The sequence below is a fragment of the Microcaecilia unicolor genome, chromosome 3, assembly GCF_901765095.1.
Source record: "Microcaecilia unicolor chromosome 3, aMicUni1.1, whole genome shotgun sequence".
NCBI classification, from domain to species: Eukaryota; Metazoa; Chordata; class Amphibia; order Gymnophiona; family Siphonopidae; genus Microcaecilia; species Microcaecilia unicolor.
In genome coordinates, this window is record NC_044033.1 from 195055056 (window position 1) to 195074939 (window position 19884).

At 46.2% G+C, this 19884-nt stretch overlaps 2 protein-coding genes across 8 annotated transcripts in view; one reads left to right on the top strand and one right to left on the bottom strand.

Annotated features, from left to right (window-relative positions):
* The window catches only part of PALM3 (paralemmin 3), a 29826-nt gene extending 23866 nt beyond the window's left edge, over positions 1–5960 (bottom strand). The window contains exon 1 of one of the 5 annotated variants that reach the window (XM_030196909.1): positions 5942–5960. Coding sequence is in view for 3 of the 5 variants with exons in the window: in XM_030196910.1 (XP_030052770.1) it covers positions 4514–4593 (80 nt within the window). In the remaining 2 variants the exon portion in view is untranslated. The other 4 variants (XM_030196910.1, XM_030196907.1, XM_030196906.1 and 1 more) reach the window with 4 other exon arrangements.
* Positions 5917–18753, top strand: MISP3 (MISP family member 3). 3 transcript variants are annotated; one of them, XM_030196912.1, is made up of 4 exons: positions 5917–6005; positions 13526–15849; positions 17908–17987; positions 18289–18753. In XM_030196912.1, the coding sequence occupies exons 2-4, from the start codon at positions 13572–13574 to the stop codon at positions 18385–18387; spliced, it is 2457 nt and encodes an 818-aa protein (XP_030052772.1). In that variant the 5' UTR covers positions 5917–6005; positions 13526–13571; the 3' UTR covers positions 18388–18753. The 3 variants fall into 3 exon arrangements, with proteins under 3 accessions (XP_030052772.1, XP_030052773.1, XP_030052771.1); XM_030196913.1 differs by lacking the exon at positions 5917–6005 and adding an exon at positions 6042–6264; XM_030196911.1 differs by lacking the exon at positions 5917–6005 and adding an exon at positions 6429–6680.
* The last annotated feature ends 1131 nt before the right edge of the window (positions 18754–19884 follow it).

The window sequence follows — 19884 nt, forward strand, 5'->3', positions numbered from 1 at the left end:
AAGACCCAGGTTACATGATTGACCTGATTAATCTCCCAACCAGAAATAGTACCATTTCATCACGGATCTACCTGAATCTCCACTACCCAAATTGAAAAGGACTTAAATACAAGACAACCCATGCGTCCAACTTCTCTTACATAAGCACACAACTGTGGAACACACTGCCATAAGCTGTGAAAACAATCTACGATCACCTAAAATTCAGAAAATCATTAAAGACTCATCTATTCGGAAAGGCATACCCGACTGACCCAACTTAAATGTCTCAACTCTGCAACACTTCACTACCAAAGATCGTATTGGACATTATCAAACCCTCCTTACCTTTAACCCACGTGCCTGAATCTTATCTTCCCTATTCCACCATAACATCTTTTGTACTTGTCGCCTACCGGTCTTGGTGAATGCCTTCACAGTACTATGTAAGCCACATTGAGCCTGCAAATAGGTGGGAAAATGTGGGATACAAATGTAACAAATAAATAAATAAAATGGGTTTTGAAAATAGCAATTTGGATGTTTTGGGGGAAGAAAAACATCCAAATGCTGCTTTTTGGATGTTTTTCTGTTTGGAAAATGAGCCCCTAAACTTCCCCCCCTTGCACCCCACACCTACAACTTGAGAAACTGTCTGTCCCGGTTCAGAGAGGCCTCAGGTTACCTGACCCAATTTAAGTAGTTGTTACCAAACTGTCCCCCCTCAATGCTATCTTCCTGAACAAAATACCAGGTCTTCAGTCCTTTAAGTAGCTGTGCCAAGGACCACAGGAGGCTGCAACAAGTGGATGATTCACTCCTCCCCTCATGATAGAGTGGGTGAGAGGCATTTTGATCCAGAGGTACCTTAGGATATAGATGGCACCTTCCAGGCTACAGCATCCTTGGGTCTAAATTCTTTGTTTGGTTGGGATGTCCATTATTTTAATTTCAGATTATCAATAGAAATCAAACAAAATAAAACATGGAAAAGAAAATAAGATGATACCTTTTTTATTGGACATAACTTAATACATTTCTTGATTAGCTTTCGAAGGTTGCCCTTCTTCGTCAGATCGGAAATAAGCAAATGTGCTAGCTGACAGTGTATATAAGTGAAAAACATTCAAGCATTGCTATGACAGTCTGACAGGGTGGGAGGATGGGGGTGGGTAGGAAGTATGCATGGGGACATCAAAGTATACCATTGGTATTCTAACAGGGTGGGTGTGGACAGGTGAGGGGAGGGTGATCAACAGAGACATACAGCTTTATGGTTTATAATGGGCTAGGAACCCCAGGTCCTTGTTAAGTCCTTTCTGTTGGGTGTTAAAATATTCAATCATTCTGACTTCAAAGGTCTTACGTTCTTGTATGGTTTTAAAGTTACCTTTGAGGATTCTCACTGTGAAATCACTGGTACAGTGTCCTGGTCCTGTAAAATGTTGACCAACAGGCGTGGGAACCCTGCTGGCACCAGTATTGTTCATATGATGTCTGTGTAAATTGAATCTTGTCTTAAGCATCTGGCCTGTTTCTCCAATATAGCATCCTTCGTTACATTTTTTACACTGAATGATATATACCACATTGGAAGATGAGCAAGTGAAAGATCCCTTTATGTTGAATGTCTTTCCTTTGTGGATGACTTTGGGGTCCTGTGAAATATTTTGGCATAGTTTGCAACTGGATAAATTACAGGGAAGTGTGCCCTTCTGTTCCTTTTCAGTCTGTGAAGGAAGTTTACTTCTGATTAGCTTGTGTTTTAAATTGGGTGGCTGTCGGAAGGCCAGTACTGGTGGGGATGGGAATATCTCTTTCAGTAATTCATCCTCCTGGAGTATAGGTTGTAGATCTCTTATGATTTTCCTCAGTTTTTCCAGCTCTGGATTGTATGTCACTACAAGCGGGATTCTGTCTGTGGATTTTTTCTTTTTGTACTGTAGCAGATTCTCCCTGGGTGTTTTGAGGGAGGAGGCAATATTCTTGGAGATTATTTTGGGGTTGTAGCCCTTCTGTTTGAAGGATTCAGTCAGGGTTTTAAGGTGTCTGTCTCTGTCCCCTGGGTCAGAGCAGATACGGTGGTATCTTGTGGCTTGGCTGTAAATGATGGATCTTTTTGTATGTGAAGGATGGAAGCTGGAGTTGTGGAGATAGCTACATCTGTCTGTGGGTTTCTTGTATACAGATGTTTGTATACAGCCATCACTGATTGAGACTGTGGTGTCCAAAAAATTGACTTTTTCTGGGGAGTAGTCAATTTTGAATCTGATTGTAGGATGGTATGTATTGAATGCAGAATAAAATTGTTTCAGAGTTTCTTCACCCTCCGTCCAAATCATAAAAATGTCATCGATGTACCGGTAGTATTTTAGAGGTTTGGTCTGGTGTGTATTCACCCAACAGAAAGGACTTAACAAGGACCTGGGGTTCCTAGCCCATTATAAACCATAAAGCTGTATGTCTCTGTTGATCACCCTCCCCTCACCTGTCCACACCCACCCTGTTAGAATACCAATGGTATACTTTGATGTCCCCATGCATACTTCCTACCCACCCCCATCCTCCCACCCTGTCAGACTGTCATAGCAATGCTTGAATGTTTTTCACTTATATACACTGTCAGCTAGCACATTTGCTTATTTCCGATCTGACGAAGAAGGGCAACCTTCGAAAGCTAATCAAGAAATGTATTAAGTTATGTCCAATAAAAAAGGTATCATCTTATTTTCTTTTCCATGTTTTATTTTGTTTGATTTCTATTGATAACCTTAACAGTGGACTAACACGGCTACCACACTCCTCTACTTTAATTTCAGAGGAATCTGAGTCCCCAGCAAATACCATCTGCAAGAATACCTGGGGGCTGCACTGAAGGGTCACAGAATCTTGGTCAGGTGTCACTGAGCCTAGCCACCCTCTAAAACTAAATCTGTGTCCACTGTGGAAGAGGGATTGATCTTGAAGATCTCCCAATCAATAAAAGCAGATTCCCAGCAAGGGCCCAGGTGACGTCCAGTCTACACAAGCCCTGATGCAGAGGCTAAGTGTAATGTGGCCTGAAATATCTTTAGGGCCACTCTTAGACATGCTGGCACCCAGGGCAGGCAGATAAAGATCATATGGCTTATCCAGTCTAACCATCCATATCATCCGCTATCTCTTCCTTCCTCTAAGAGATCCCACATGCCTGTCCCATGCTCTCTTGGATTCAGATACAGTCCTCGTCTCTACCACTTCTACCGGGAGGTCGTTCCACGCATCCACCACCCTTTTCATAAAGAAGTATTTCCTCAGATTAGTTTTGTCTACCCCCCTTCAACTTCATCATATGCCCTCTCATTCCAGAGCTTCTTTTCAGTTGAAAGAGACCTGCATCCTCTGCATTTATGCCATTCAGATATTTAAATGTCTCAATCATATCTCCTGCCTCTTGTCTTTCTTCCAAAGATCACCAACAGGCTGCACTTCCTTCAGTTTTGGGTAGGCCTTTGGCCTTCTGTGATGTGGGGGGTGGGATGAGCACCCTGAACCTTCTCCACAGTACCAAACTTATATGCATAATGCAACCACCTTAGGAGGACGGTGGTCAGGTAACCTGTTTACCAAAAGGAGTCACTATCTGTGCTTTGGAGAGGGATCCCTTGGAGAAGAGAGCTTCAGTCTGTTATAAGGAAGGCTCTATCCTGACACAGTTAAATCTGCTTAAGTAACTGACTTCCAAAGGTTGCCCTTAATTTGTCAAGTGTGTGTGTGTGTGTGTGTGTGGGGGGGGGGGGTCTCATCACAGTTTGACTTTTGGAACATAAGATAATTTTCAGTTTACCGGCCAGGAGGTGTTTTACTTCCAAAAGTTAACAAATAACTGAGTGGGTGGCTGAGAGAGAGGGAAACAGTGTGGGAATGGTGGGGAGGGCACCCCCACACCTCCCACACTCTGAAGCCTCCATACAGCCTCAATCAAAAGAGACAAGGCTGCTGGGGACCATCTCCCCATCCCCCCCCCCCCCCCCCCCCGGATCTCTATGTTGCTAGATCAAGTCCCATCCCCCTTATTCCCCTCCCTCCCCGTTACAGGTAACCAGGCTCTCAACAGCTGATCAGCTGTAGCAGAGCAGACTGCATCCTGATGAGTCCCAGAAGCAAGATCTGCCCATTACTCACTGCTGTGGTGTCCGAAGACAGCTGCCTCCTCTCCTCAGCTCCTGAACCTGGCCAACAGGAGGTCTAGTACCCAGCTGTCTGTTCCTGTTCAGCTCCTCTGGATCAGTTCTGTTCTTCCTGGCAAAGTACCCGAGGCATGGGGGCAGGGCCAACGCTCCTCAGAGAGCAGGTTTCACTGGTTTTACAGAAAACCGGGAAGTGAGGAAAACTTCAAGCAGAATCCGAAGTCTTTTCCAGACATAGAAAGTCCAGAGACAGAACTAGGAATGCTGAGTAAGAGCTCTGAAAACAAGCTGCTGGGAGGGGGAAACTCTATCAGTTGCCCAAATCAATTATTTACTGGGATTCCAATGCTGCCTTGATCAATTACCTTCTCTCCTGTGCATGAGAGGCGAGTCTGGAGCATCCGCCCATCACACCAGCTCTCCCAGTTTCAGGATTCTGGAGCATACACCCATCACACCAGCTGTCCCAGTTTCAGGTCACTGAATCAGCTATCCATCCCAGTCTGCTGTCCCAGCCTTGGGATGCTGAAGCATCCACTCATCACACAGACTGTCAATTCCAGGACGCTGGGTCATCTGCCCATTCTAGAAACTGTCCCGGGACTCATTCACCCATCACACAACCTGTCCTGGTTCCAGTCCCATGCATTACACACACTGTCCCAGCCTTGACTCTCTGTCAGCTGCCCATCACACAAAGTGCCCCTAACCAAGCTGTTCATTCCTTGCAGGACAGCATACAGCACCCCTTGGCATCTCCTCCCCTTTGCCCATGGGGGAGGAGCAGTTTCGCTTTGGGTACTTGGTCATATGCCCTGTTGGTGGCTGAAGTGCATGGCATCTCAATTGTATATCCAATCACTGCTCTTTGCTGTCACCACAGCAATGACTGTGACAGGACAGTGACCAGAGGACAGATCTGGGGATCGGACTCAGATCTCATGATGCCAATCTTCCCTTCTTTTCTCTGACTGAAGCACTGACCCCCACCTTTAGACTCATGGTCACCCATGTTAAATGTTTCTGTGGGGCTCTCACACATCTCAGCTTGATTACAATGGGTGAAATATGTTCACATCACTGCATTATCTCTGTCCACTGTTCATCCTGTCTGAAAATAGTGAGGCTACTGAGACATGGGCAGCCTGTGATTATTCCTCCCTTTGTGTGGTGGGCAGCCTGTGACCCCTTCCTCCCCCAGTACGTGATAGGGTTAATGTGTGGTAGGTAGCCTGCGGACCCCCCCCCCCCCCCACACACACACACACACCTCTTTTCTGCTCCCAAGACATTTGTTTTATAGGGCAGGATGCTTCTGTCTTTTCCCATTTGACAGGTAGGAAGTGCTGTAACATACTTTGGCTTGTAATCTGGACTGAAGACAGACTGGTTCCAGTATCCCAGGGAGTCCTTCTGCCAGTCTGGTTGTGGTTGTTAGCCAAGGCAGTAGGAACCAGTCTCAGGGCAGTGTGAACAATGATCATCTCAGGAGCATCGAGGGGGAGAGGGCTGGGGAGAGCTTAGCAGGTGAGTGCATGGAAGAACAGAATTTATGCCTAACCTGTTTGTCCCTGTAGCAGTCCTTGAGTGTCCTCTGAGCCAGTAAAAACAGCAGCCAGCAGGTCTTGGACTGTCAGATAAGCCAGTGGCATATAAACAGTTCATTGTGTAACATGGTCGTCATCTCCTTATCCCCAGCCCCCTCCCACCCATCACATGGCACAGCTGGTACACCTGCCCAAAGTCAGCACAAGGTGAGTCCTGCAGAGTCCGTGCCAGAGGCTGTGGCTCACCTTCAGATGAATGACCTGGGCTGAAAACCTTCAGATTCACTGACACAAAGCTGGTCAGATGCAGGTAACTTGCGATCCCCTTTCTTCTGTGATGGAGTGTATTGCTCCCACAGTTCCAGCCTCTCTCTGCAGGAGGTGCTATAGGGAAATGAGCAGGTGCACTGGCTGTAGGGAAGCTCACAGCTCCTATGGTCCCAGCCTCTCCCAGCAGGAGCCACTGTAGAGAGTGGTGTAGAATAGCTGGGTGGGGGATGCTCACAGCAACTACAGTCCCAGTCTCTCCCAGCAGGAGGTGCTGTAAGGAATGGTGTGCAAGGTGGGAGGTGAGTGTAACTGTACTTTAGTGTTAATATTTAATTCTGCTCTTGCGGTGTATATTTGTGGAGTGTGGAATGTGTGTGTGTGAGCATGCACAAGTGTGTTTCCCTAGGGGAGGGAAGGGTGGGGATAGCAGGAATACTTTGGGCAGTCCTCTCTCCGATTGGTCTTGCCGTCCTCTGCTACTGAGCAACAGGACTTACAACAGATTAGAAAAGTAAAAGAATTACTTGGCTCAGTTTAGAAAGAACTTCTCCCCTTGCTCCAGGAACCGGAGACACACCCTGGGGGGGGGGGGGGGGGGGGTCAGAAAATCTATCTGCTCCCAGGTTCAGAGTCACACTGCAGACCACAAGAGATTTGACTCTCTCCCAGGATCAGGGCTACTGCAGTTACACTCCAAGGAGCCTGGAACCTGCAGGTCAGTTAATGAATGCAAGTACTTTCACCACTGGTAGAAGAAAAAAATGGAAAAGGGCAGGAGCACCACCAAAAATATTTGGATTAGTTCAAGCCTCTTTCAGTAATTCAAGGCGAGTTACATTCCTGTACAGTAAGAATTCAGTGTAATGAACCTTTAAAAGGAAGTGTGTTAGGAGACAGGGAATGTCCTGATCTGGGATCCTTTAGAAGGAAGAACGTTATCAGTTTCTGGTGTGAGGAGACAGGGAATGTCCTGATCTGGGACCCTTTAGAAGGAAGAACGTTATCAGTTTCTGGTGATCTGGGATCCTTTAGAAGGAAGAACGTTATCAGTTTCTGGTGTGAGGCGACAGGGAATGTCCTGATCTGGGACCCTTTAGAAGGAAGAACGTTATCAGTTTCTGGTGTGAGGAGACAGGGAATGTCCTGATCTGGGACCCTTTAGAAGGAAGAATGTTATCAGTTTCTGGTGTGAGGCGACAGGGAATGTCCTGATCTGGGACCCTTTAGAAGGAAGAACGTTATCAGTTTCTGGTGATCTGGGATCCTTTAGAAGAAAGAACGTTATCAGTTTCTGGTGTGAGGAGACAGGGAATATCCTGATCTGGGATCCTTTATCAGTGTATTCTTGAGATGGACATGGGGGAAGCCACTGCTTTAGGAGGAACTTTATCAGTGCCCTTGTGTCAGGAGGAGGGGGGTCACCCCCGTGTCTCTGTCTGGGGGAGGGCCACTAGGCCACCACTAAAGCAATGGCAAGGGTTCCAATGGACCTCCATCTCCTTCGTTTGACAGGTCTGGGCTTTTGACAAGGGTGGGAAGATTGTGCCTCAGCGCACGGTCAGGCAAATTCCTCCCGCACTTTTACCCCTATGATCAGAGCTAATAGTGTGCCTAAATTTGTTATTGGCTCTGATCATAGGGGCTAATTTTAGAGCGCTGTTTGGAACAGCACAGGGCTTCTGATCATTGGGGCAAAGTGTGCCTCTAGGGGAGGCTTGAGAAGCCCTGCCCGAAGTGATTATCCAGTCTGATTAACAGTTAACCTGACCTTGGTCAGATGTTAGCGCTCATACCTCAAAGGCAAATGTGCCAAAAACAGAACTTCCAGTGTAAAAGATCCAATAAAAGGCACAGTAACTAAAGACCTTGGAATAGTTGATCTTTTTCAAAAGTTTTACAAAACTTTATACTCTTCAGAATCTTCAGCTTCAGTAATGGATAGTGATACTTTAACACCCTATTCTGAATGAATCGCAAATAAACATGTTAGATTCACCCATTACTTTATCCGAAATTACCTTGGCTATCAAGTCCTTTCCCTTAAATAAAACACCTGGACCTGATGGCCTGTCAGCTGAGTTTTATAAATCTTTTTCTTTGGAACTTTCTCGTATTTTACAATGATTTTATAACCATATTGTCAATGATCACAAACTTGCTGGTTCCTTTGTTGAAGCTAAAATTGTCCTCCCGAAACCTGGCAAAGATCCAGCTTTTGTAGCCAACTATAGGCCTATCTCACTTATTTATTTATTTATGACATTTATATCCCATATTATTCCAAACAAATTTGAGTTCATTGTGGCTTACAATAAACAGTATAGGATACAAAACAAAGAATAATGCATAAGAAAATTTGTTGTAAGAATCCAATTTTACAATACAGTATCATAAACATACTGGGACTTTTTTTTAGTTACATTTGTACCCTGCGCTTTCCCACTCATGGCAGGCTCAATGTGGCTTACATAGTACCGTAAAGGCGTTCACCAATTCCGGTTTAAACAGTTACACGGTGAGGTTATGGTAGAATTGGATTCAAGTAGAACAACATATTAGGGAACCATATAGAGGAAGAATTACATTATGTCCATTACGTTCTTTGGTTTCGTAGTGTTGCAGGGTTCAGGTATTTAAGTAGGGTCGGTAGGGTATGCCTTTTTGAACAGGTACGTTTTTAGTGATTTCTGGAAGTTTAGGTGGTTATATGTTGTTTTCATGGCTTTTGGTAGTGCGTTCCATAGTTGTGTGCATATGTAGGAAAAGCTGGATGCATAGGTTGATTTGTATTTGAGTCCTTTGCAGCTTGGGTAGTGGAGGTTTAGATATGTTCGTGTTGATCCGGATGTATTTCTTATTGTTAGGTCGATGAGATCTGTCATGTATCCCTGGGCTTCGCCGTAGATAATCTTATGAACCAAGGTGCAGGTTAAGGACAGTCTCCTTCACACCCTTTACTATGTTCTGAAGTGTTTTGCTGGGTCAGTCTGACCCTTTGGTTCTGGTGCAAGTTCTCTTATTTTCTCAGTATGTGTCCTGTATCAGTCACCTACACATTTAATGCACCAGTTTTAGTTAAGGCTTTTGTCCTTTTAAACGAGGTACTGGAAAAGAGAAATTCAAATAATCCAAAGAGAACAGGTGGCATAAGCAGCATCTGGTGGCTCAGCAGTTCCCTGCAGTGTCTTCTATTACAGAGTTTGTGGGTTGGAATCCCATATTTCCAGTGCTTTTACATTGGAGTACAGGAATGAGAGGTATAAGGGAAGGGAAAAGTCAGCTCTGAGTAATTGGCTGACTGGTGGCCCGGCAGCTAAAGAGCCTTTGATCAAATATAGGAGGTTGTGGGTTCTAGTCTAGCTTAGTTAGTGCTAGGTGGGTCCAGAACATTTAAGTGGTGTGGGTGGAGGGGGCAACAGCACAGAGAGGCCTGTGCACTGAGTATATTTGGTGAAAACTGCAGAGGGGCCACCAGGGTTATGCTGCTTTTTCCTCTGAAAAGTGGCCAAAATAGAAGTAAAACTACCTACAATTGGAGACTGTGGGGCTTGAACCCACAACATGATTGTTACTAACCCAGCACCTAACCTTTAGGCCAGCCAGGCTGTCACACTAACAGCTCTTCAGAATTTATACTTCTCCTCATCTGGGTAGAATAGAAAAGTATATCTGAATAAAGGCTAATTAGCTGCTGGTGGCTCAGAGGTAAAGTCCACCTACTAAGTCAGGGGTTCAAGGCCAACATTTTGCAATAGCTTAAGGGCATTATAATTACTAAAATAAAGAACCAATAAGTTTTTCTCTTGTTCTGAGTGACATTTCCTACCAAATCATAATGGAATCACAGCCTAGAGAGGTTCTCATCTCCAGGACTGATCCTGAGATGAGATCACTGCAGCAGCGACTGTGCTGGAGATTCAGATATAACCCTGAGCAGATTGGAGATTTCAGATGCTGGGAGTGAATCTGATTTATTATTTCTAGTCTGCCCTTATCCAGGGCAGACTAGAAGCATGCATACATAAAATCAAATTAACAAAACACAAAAACATAATAATTTACAATTACAAAAGCATCCAACAAAATGCAGTTCCAGCAGGAAGTCCAATCAATCTGCACCATTCCTTCAGGCGGAGTTGTCACAAGCTGAATACAATAAAAATCTCTCCAACATTTCTTAAATGTAGACAAGGAGGTTTCCGATTTAATTCGCAATGGCAAGTTATTCCAGTCAATAGGGCCATAGATGGAAAGTAAGTCAGTCTGCATAACCTCTAAATGTATGTGTTGAAGTGCAGGAATGACAAGCTCACTTTTATACTGAGATCTCAAGGATCAAGTTAGCAGATACCATTTCACAGCATTTCTTAAATAAGTGGAGTCATGACAGAGAGCCTGATGAACTAACAGGAGTGCTGGAAAGATAGATTATCTCATCCTCCTGTGACGCACAGGAAACAGAAACTGTGTAAAGGGACGAGTTACCAACTAGATCTAGATTTGCTCAACAGGGTTGATCCAGTCCTGGGCTTACCCCACTGCATGTAGGGACTTGTAGGCTGGCTTTTCATAGGGAATGGGGGAAATCAGAACCACAAGTCCCTGCATGCGATAAGGCAAGGACTGGATCAACCCTGTCGGGTGGATCTGGATCTACATGTAAACCCTATACCTTTTTTTATTCTTTATTCGCAAACCTGATACAGCTTTCAGAAATTCAGACACTTCTCCTACAGCTTCACTCTCAGCCTTTCTCTATCAAGCAGCCTCTCTCTTCTCCATACAGCTCCTTCCTTCCTCTTCCAGTTCTTCACAGTCGAATTCTCATTGGTAAATATCAAGCAGCTACCACCAGATACTCTTACGGTCACAGCAACATTCCCCATGCAGATGACATAGCTGCATGTGATAAATTCCTAAAACATGCATCCTGGACCACCAATACATACCAGAAACTATTACAAAATGAATCAAATGTATCCTAACTCACAACTATTTCTGTTTTAATAATGATGCCTATTTGCAAATCATGGGCACTGCTGTGGACACCAGGATGGAACCACAATATACAAACTTTTTCATAGCAGAACTGCTACTCCCAGCCTCTGTTCCCATCAGACTAAACCCCTAAAATACTTCCAGAATATTGATGACATTTTTATGGTTTGGACTGAGGGAGAAAAGACTTTCACACAGTTCTACAGTTCTTTCAATCTGTGTCATCCTTCCATCAATTTTCAATAGTGACAGAAAAAGTCAACTTTCCAGACACCACAGTCTCTCTTAACAATCATTATATACAAACAACCAACTGACAGATGCAGCTACCTCCACAACTCCAGCTTCCACCTTTCACATCCAAAAATAGCCATTATACACTGCCAAGCCACATGATACCATCTACTCTGACCCAAGAGACAAACACCTTATAATCCTAACTGAATCCTTCAAACCCCCAAATAATCAAGAAGACCGCTTCTTCCCTCAAAACACTCAGGGAAACCTATTGCAGTACAAAGAAAAGAAAAACTGAGAGAGTCTGCCTATCCAAAGCTGGAAAAACTGAGAATAATGAAAGATCTACAGCCACTACTCCATGAGGATGAATTACTGAGGGGCTGCTTCTCACTTATCGCTATAGCAAACAGCGCTGCACCCATACTGCATGAACAGTGCAGAAAAATAGCTCTCCAATGCTCAACGCTAATGGCATATAAATTATACTTAAAGTAAGGGGGAGGAACGTGTCTGGCACATGCGTATGAGTTTCGCAGTAAGCTTAGCTCTTGTGTGCATGTCCAGACACACCCAAAAGTGATGCGTCACGCACACCTCAGCATCATTCTTCTGTGCCTTTAAAAATAAGCTTTTCAATTTTTCTTTCACTTGAAAGGCTTATATTCACTTTTAGTTTTTGCTCAGGCTCATACACATTTGTTTCTCACTATCGGCGCTTCCAAGACGGCTTCCTTCTGCTTCCAAATAAAAACTGGAAGATTTTAACCAGAAAATCATGGGAAATCCTCTCTTCAAACATCCCAATGCCAGCTCCAAGCTGGCAGTAGGTTTCCAGCAGTAAGGGCAAGGTTTGTTTGTGCACTGTTCTCTGAGCATTGGGAGGAAATAGCAAATGACTTCATTACCATTTATTTGTCTACATTTGCATATGATTTGCAGCCATCTTTGGTGTGCAAGTTATTTCCTGCGTTGTCTTTTGAACATTCTGCGCAAATTAACACTGGTGTTAGGTTCCGAGAATTGGCCCCTGAAAGAGATATTCCCAGTTCCACCTATAGTGGCCTTATGACATCCATCTAATCTGAAACAATTACTGAAAGCACATTCCTGATAGAAGCTCAAAAAGAAGAGAATGGCACACGTCCTTGAACTATACCTGTAGCCCATTGGTCAGATATTCCAGCCAGTAGGCTACAGCGGGAGCAGAAACTGAGATACAGAAACACTCCTTCCTGCTCTGTAGCATGGAGATTTCAGCTCCAATTGTAATAAAGTATATCATGCAAATATTGGGGGGGGGGGGGGGGGCAGACATCCACAGAGCTTGTGCCTATGATCAGGACCAGTGTCAGACATTCCTAGGTGTTCAATATTGTTGTCTGCAGCACTGTGTAGCTGATATCCCAAGCTCTGCCAGCAGATGGCAGCCTTGGCTTTGCTGCCCTTTCCATGGTGCCTGCACACACTTGCTACTGAAAACTAAGGGGGTCTTTTACCAAGCTGCGCTGCTGTTTTTAGCACGCGTTAAAAATAGGCGTACATGTGAATCGCTTGTTTACTCTTTCCAAAAACACTAGGACTAGGGGGCATGCAATTAATCTACAAAGTAGTAAATTTAAAACGAATTGGAGAAAATGTTTCTTCACCCGTGTAATTAAACTCTGGAATTTGTTGCCAGAGAATGTGGGAAAGGCGGTTAGCTTAGAAGGATTTTAAAAATGTTTGGGCGGCTTTCTAAAGGAAAAGTCCATAGAACATTATTAAAATGACTTGGGGAAAATCCACTGCTTATTTCTAGAATAAGCAGCATAAAATGTATTGAACTTTTTTGGGATCTTGCCAGATATTTGTGACCTGGATTGGCCACTGTTGGAAACAGGATGCTGGGCTTGATGGACCTTTGGTCTGTCCCAGTATGGCAATACATATGTACCTATTGAAATCCATGCTTTATAGCATCATAACAGGCTTGACAGAAACTCAGGACTGGCCTAAAATCTTCTGCTTGGAACTGGGTACCTTGGTAGCTTTGGAGAACAGGGTTCTTTGCAGACAGTGATACCCTATGCAGGCAAGGGAAATGGAGCCCTTTCTGCCTGGGGCAGGGAAGAGCATGAATCTGGCTCTGATATTATATCAAGAATTATGCACACTGATTTCTTCTTCAGCTGCACCCCCTCCCCCTCCCTCTCCTTTAAGCTAGTGAGCCAGTCCTGCTAGTGAGCCTGTGAGTTTAAGCTTCCCAGTTTTAGAGGGTGACCTTTCTCACCAGTGCTGCGCTTCTGACTTCCTAACCTGTGCTCTCTGCTTTTCTCCATGCAGTTGTGACTTTGGCAGATTCGGACTTTCCTGTTGACCCCGTGACACTATGGCTTCAGAGGTCACTGCCCTGCAGACTGCTGCTGTTGACTGTGCTGAAGGGGAGATCAGAGCAGCACCATGTGACAGCACTGGACTTAGCACCATGGACAGAGAGACAGAGTCTCCAAGATGGAAGGACACAGCTGAACCTGGAGGTCTGAGCTGGAGTCCCATCTCTACTTTTATCTGTGAAACAGAAGGTACTGGGAAGAAATCTGCCCCTGCCCAAGCAATCCCCGCCTCAGAGGAGAGCCTCAGTGGCAGTGAAGGCACAGAAAAGGAAACCAGAGATGCTGTGAAAAAGTCTGACCAGCAGTTCAAAGGAACTAAAGTGGACCTGAATCAGGAACCTGTAGAGACTGAGGTTTTGAGCTTGGATCCCCTATGGGTCAGGGATGGACTAAGCTGTGAGTCTGTGGGAGATAGTGAGAGTCTGCATCAGGAGAGTATGGAGCCAGGGGATGGTCTGAATCAGCAGCTTGCAGGGACTGAGAAGGGGCTGATCCAGGAACCTACAAAGACTGGAGAAATCTTGAATGGGGAGCCCAAAGTTGTCATGGACAGTCTAATCCATGAGCCCAAGGGTACCACAGACAATCTAAGCCATGTGCTCCAGGGTGATGGGGACAGTCTAATCCAAGAGCCCAAGGGTGCCACAGACAATCTAAGCCATGTGCTCCAGGGTGATGGGGACAGTCTAATCCATGAGCCTAAGGGTGCCACAGACAATTTAATCCCGGAGCTCAAGGATACCAGGAACAGTCTGAATCAGGAGTTTATGGAGGTTGGAGAAGATCTGATTGGGGAGCCTGTGGGAACCAGAGAAGTTCAGCACTGGGACTGTCTGATCCCAGAGCCCCTGAGATTAGATAAAGAGACTGCAGAGGACAGAGAACAGGAGAAGGGATTGAGAAACAGCCAGTTAGCACCCACTGCCTTCACAGGCAGGCAGCAGGCAGTAGCAGAAACCTCCATCCCCATGGCTGTGAATAAAGCAGAGGCTGGGCACACCTATTCAGCAATGACTGAAGCTAGCCTAGCTGAGGCTGAGATCCTGCAGGACATTACCTGGCCAGACCAGCAGGTGGGAGATGCCACCTTCCCAGATTCATCCTGGGTTCCTATAGCAACCTGCAACACAGAAGCTGCCACTCCCGGGGACAGGGAGCAGAGGGAGGAGGTGAGGGAGGGGAACTCTGTTAGCTCAGCAGGTGGAGTAAAGAATAACACAAGCTGGGAGGGCCAGGCACCAGAGAAAGTGAGCCTGCCGGTATCTGAGGAGCAGCCGCCAGTCATAGACCTAAAGCAAAGCTGTCAGGAGTCAGCAACTGCCCCAGCCTACAGCCAATTCCAGTGCCAGGGGCCAGAGGAAAGGCTAGAGACCATGGCACTGGAGAATGGAGACCACAGTGACACACTGAGTGACAGCAGTATATCCACAGACTTCTCCCCTGGCAGTACAGTCGAGCCAACTCCCAGCTCCGAAACCCCTATTGAGCGAGAGATCCGGCTGAACATGGAAAGGGAGGCGCTCTTGCGCAAGGAACGGGGCATCGCCTCATCTCTAGGTTCCCAGCAGTACGTGGAGGTGAGGATGAAACCCATCTTAAGCCAGTCTCTGCCCATAGTTCCCACGCTGCCTAAGGAGAAGGACCGCCAGTTGGCTGGGGTCCAGATGCAACGAGATATCCTGCTGGAGAGCCAACGGGAGGAAGACCTGATGCAGTTGGGAAAGGTGCAGGGTCTCTATGATCGTGGGATGCCACAGGAGCTGCATGAGAAAAGGCTACTGTTTGAGCAAAAGCAGGATGGCCTGGAGCCCACTGCTCTGAGGAGACTGAGCAGAGGCTTCTCCATTGAGCCCTCTCCTGCCAAAACTCCAGAGAGCACGAAGGGGCCTTCCTATGTTGAAGCCAACAGTGCTGACATGATCATCCTAGAGCACAGCACATTTCAGCAGCCCATTATTTCCTCATCCCCCACGGCCACAAAGAAGCTGCTGACTAGTAGCCAGGCTACCCATCCCAGGGTGGCAGATGGGGAATTCGGTCCCTCTGTCTCTCCCCAGGGCACAGTGGAATCCATCCAGAGCAACCCCTTCTTCAAACTGCGCTCCAAAAGCCCCCAGTCACTGCTGGAACAGGAGATCCGCGAGGTGAGAGAACGTGAAAATGAACTCCGAAAACTGAGGCACAGCCTATACGGACTCCAGCCCCCGGATACCTCAGACCAGGTCCAGCACATACCTGAGGGAGAGCAGCCCACAGCCAAAAGCAGCTTTCCAGGTAAGAGATGTGGCACTAGTTTCCCTGGGACTCAGCTCCCAAGGCTGTGTGTAAATTCAATGCAGTTCCGACCAGTGCAGCACTGACCGGTTCCAAAGTGACCAGTTTGGTGTTGGTTTAGGTTTCTGCATCCTACATTCACAACTGTACTTCTTTTACACTTATTTTTATCTCAGCCCCAAACTCATGGTCCCTTCAGTGGGGATTTGAAAAACGAGTAATAAGAGGGGAGAACAGGTTATCTGGGAAGAAATATAATCCTGAATGAGCTAAGCAGGGGCTTCCTGATCTCTGCAGGACATCCACAAACAAAAGTGAGGAAACCTGGAGCAGAAAATGCAGAAAGTATAGGGGCTAAAAATACCAGAAGAGACTCCAGCAAAATACACATGGTGCAGGGACTGAAAATGCCTGAGAAACTCCATCAAAGTTCAGAGAGGCATAGACTGAAAATACCAGAGGAGACTCCAGCAAAATGCAGAGAGCAGTGCTGGGGCTGAAAATGCCAAAGGAGATTCCAGTATAATGCAGAGAGGTGTGGTAGCCGTGTTAGTCCACTTTTAAAGGTAATCAATAGAAATAAAATAAAACATGGAAAAGAAAATAAGATATCATCTTATTTTCTTTTCCATGTTTTATTTCTATTCAGTACAATGCAGAAACAACAGGGGCTGTAAATACCAAAGGAGACTCCAGTAAAACGTAGAGAGTGCAGGAATAGAAAATACCAGTCTCAGTTCAGTTTCACCAGATCCAGCCCGACTAAGTAGACTACGTATCTGTCTAGGATGGCACCAACAATGCAGTCAGAATGCCTATGGAAGACATCACGGCCAGAACGGGGCCATGAGCATCCATGCATGCTCAAGTCGTACCAGATTTTGACCCTTCTGAAACAGGAAGTTTGGAGGGGGTGAGCCCCAGTGGGCTTTGAGCATATGTGAATGCTCAAGGCTCTACACTAGCCACTATGTCTTCCGTAGATATGACTGTCTCATTAGTACCACTCCAGAGAGAAGGAAGGGAAGCAAGCTACTGAACACCTTGGGGCTGGGAGGAGGGGAGGAAAGGGGAGAAAATTGAGGGGAATGAGAGAAATGATGGATGCCATTGGTGGGGGTGAGTAGAGAAGGTGAAAGATGCTGGACACAAAGGGAGGAGGGTAGGGAAAGGGGGATGCTGGACATGAGTGGGGTAGGGTCTTAAGATGTTCTGGGATGGGTCTTGAGCCACCTCAGGATGGGGCCACATGGCTGACTGTTTACCTAGATTTCTCAGATATCCTCAGGTGGGCTCCGAGTTTCACTGTGCCAGGAAAGAGTGCAGTTCATCAGAGAAGCTCTGTAAGATTTTGCTGGGGATGAGGGAGGTCTGTAGGGATGATTGGGGTGGATAGGGCCTGGATGGGACTAGAGGAAGATTTGGGATGGAGAGGTCCTGGTGGGTTCAGAAGGTGGTCTGGGTTTAGAGGAAGGTTTGGGGTGGATAGAGCCTGGGTGGGATTAGAGGAAGGTTTGGGGTGGAGAGGTCCTGGATGGGTTTAGAGGAAGGTCTGTGATAATTCTGGGTGGGTCTACAGAATGGTTCAGGTGGATAGTGCCTGGGTGGGTTTGGAGGAAGGTTTGGGGTGATGAGGGCCTAGGTGGGTTTAGAGGAGGTTTTGGGATGGAATGTTTTTTTGTGGTCTGGAGGAAGGCCTGTGATAGAAAGCTTTGGAGGTGTGAAGGCAGATTTGGGATGGGACCATGCAGGAAGGATCTACAGTATGGTTTGGGGGTAAATTAGATACAAAGGTGTTGGGTTTAGTGATGGATGTGGGTCTCGGTGAAGTTGTATTGAGAATGGAAAATGTTAGAGGTTTACTGGAAAGTCTGCCTGGAAGGGCATAAGATGATGAAGAAAACGGAGACCATGAGAGACCACAAGGAAAGTGATGGAGAGAGTATCCGAGTGTGAAAAGGCAGAGATCAGGGAACTTCCAGCAGACAGGAGTAGAGGAATGGCTTTCTCATCCTGCAGACACTGCTCCTCTCATGAGTTTCTCTCTCATTTCTGTAGAGAGACAGTCTTTCAGGAAGCTGGATGTGACCTGGCCACCTCCTAGAGCCACTGACATGAATGGGAAAACGTCTGAGCAGGTAAAGAACACTGGAGAAATAATTGCTGGGAGGGCTGAATCAATTTAGCATTAAGATATAATTCCCCAGGAGGAGTTCCTTACAGAATAATTGATTTAATGTGTAGAGTGAAATGTGATGTGAAAGTGTGTATGAGAGAGGAAGGGTCCTATGAAGTAACGTTCTTTTGCCCTGGCTATGAAGGAAGAAAGGTGGGCTGCTTCTATTAGACCCCAGTGTCATAGAATGAAGGTTTGCCATTAAGGAGCTGAGTCTTAGGATTCTCTGACCCCTCTTCCCTGTCATCCCCCACCCCCTGCAGGAAGACAGAAGCACCGGGTCTCTGCGTCAGAAGAGTGTCTTGCTGCAACGCTGGGAAGCGGGCATGGTTTCAAATCACGCACCCCAAGATGAGGGGTAAGAAGATGGCTCATAACCAATGCTCATGGACCCACAATGGAAAATCTGGGAGGGGGTGAAGGAGGTGGGCACATGCATCCCCTGCCCAGAGGACAAAACCTGCTCAATCACAAAGGCTGCAGAGCTTGAGGAGCTATCAGCCCTAGAGCCTACTATGCCCTCCTGGGACCTGCCCTCAACAAGGCACCTAGAATTCAAGCCCTAAGTCTGCTCCTTCCCAGGAATCTTGTCTCGTCACCTCCACCTCTTCCTGGATCAGGACAGACCTGTATGCAAATGTTTCTAAACCTTTAACTCTAGTATCAGCCCAGCTTGTTCCCTAAACTCTGTATTTGCCAATGAAATAAAACTCTGCTCTGTCTGCCAGGTTGCTGTAAATATATGTTGGGGGTTGTGGGTTTACAGGTTGTATCCTAGACTGAGAATTGGGATTTTAGCTCACACCTTTCCAGATGTAGCTTGAGCCATTTATCTGCCGTTTTCAGGAGAAATGGCTTAGACACATCAAATGGATATCCAGTGTTTCTAGTCTGAGATTGGAGCAGAAGGGGAAAGGGCTATCTCCTAAACTGAGAACATGAGGGTCTTTCCCAGGCTGGGACTGGAGCTGTTGGGGGTGGGGAGAGTATTTTCCAGGCAGAGATGGGGTGATCCTTCCTAGGCTCTTTCTTAGGGGGTGGGGGTCTCTATCTCCACGTCCACTTAGTTTCCTCCTGAAAACCTTCTTTATCACCTCTGTCTGCACGAGACTGGCTACATCTGCCTGGTCTCCCCTGAGTCTGTTGTCGTGCTCCCACAGTCCTCCACATAGGCTACCCTTGAACTGTCAGGCTCCATTGGTGAATCTCTCCTGAACTAGCTGCTGCTTTCCAATTCTTCTACCCACAACCCATCTAAGAGACCTCTGAACAAGCAAATTAATGCTGACGATGCACAAGGGTCTCAGTGGTCCTCATCGGAAAAAAGGACACGTGTTTGTGCACATGCATCTCTCAGTTTATGTTTATTAAGGAATTTACTATAGCGTCTGGTTTTTCAGGTCACAGCGGTTTACAAATTTACAAAAGTAGAGAAACCCATACGGGAAACAGGAAAGATGCAAATGCAACACACACACAAAAACCAGACACAGCTTAAATATAAATTACCCCAGCATCTTCAAACCCCCACTCCCCCAAAAAGCAAGTTGGCCAAAAGAACGCACCGTCCTGATTGCCTTCCGATGTGTGTGTGTTCTCTATGTCATCATGAGTGAGGAATCCATGTCTCTCTAGGGAGCAAGTCTTGCTGCTGGAGCCTGCAAAGAGAACGAGAGCAGGGAGCAATACGCAGTGCGCCTCCACTCTCAGGACGTGCCCAGCCCCAGAGGTAATGCTTACAGTGCGCAACTCATGGCTGTCCGCGTAACTAATGCCATGACATTGAGGGAAAGCCACTTACCTCAATAAAAAGATATAACCTGAGCAAAATGGCATGTGTCCTCTTAAAGACAGGCATT

Excerpts from the sequence above, each read along its gene's own strand:
- MISP3 (XM_030196912.1), top strand. The coding sequence starts at position 13,572 with ATGGCTTCAGAGGTCACTGCCCTGCAGACTGCTGCTGTTGACTGTGCT. Across the intron at positions 15,850-17,907 it reads AGCCAAAAGCAGCTTTCCAG|AGAGACAGTCTTTCAGGAAG; the intron begins GTAAGAGATGTG and ends TCATTTCTGTAG. Across the intron at positions 17,988-18,288 it reads ATGGGAAAACGTCTGAGCAG|GAAGACAGAAGCACCGGGTC; the intron begins GTAAAGAACACT and ends CACCCCCTGCAG.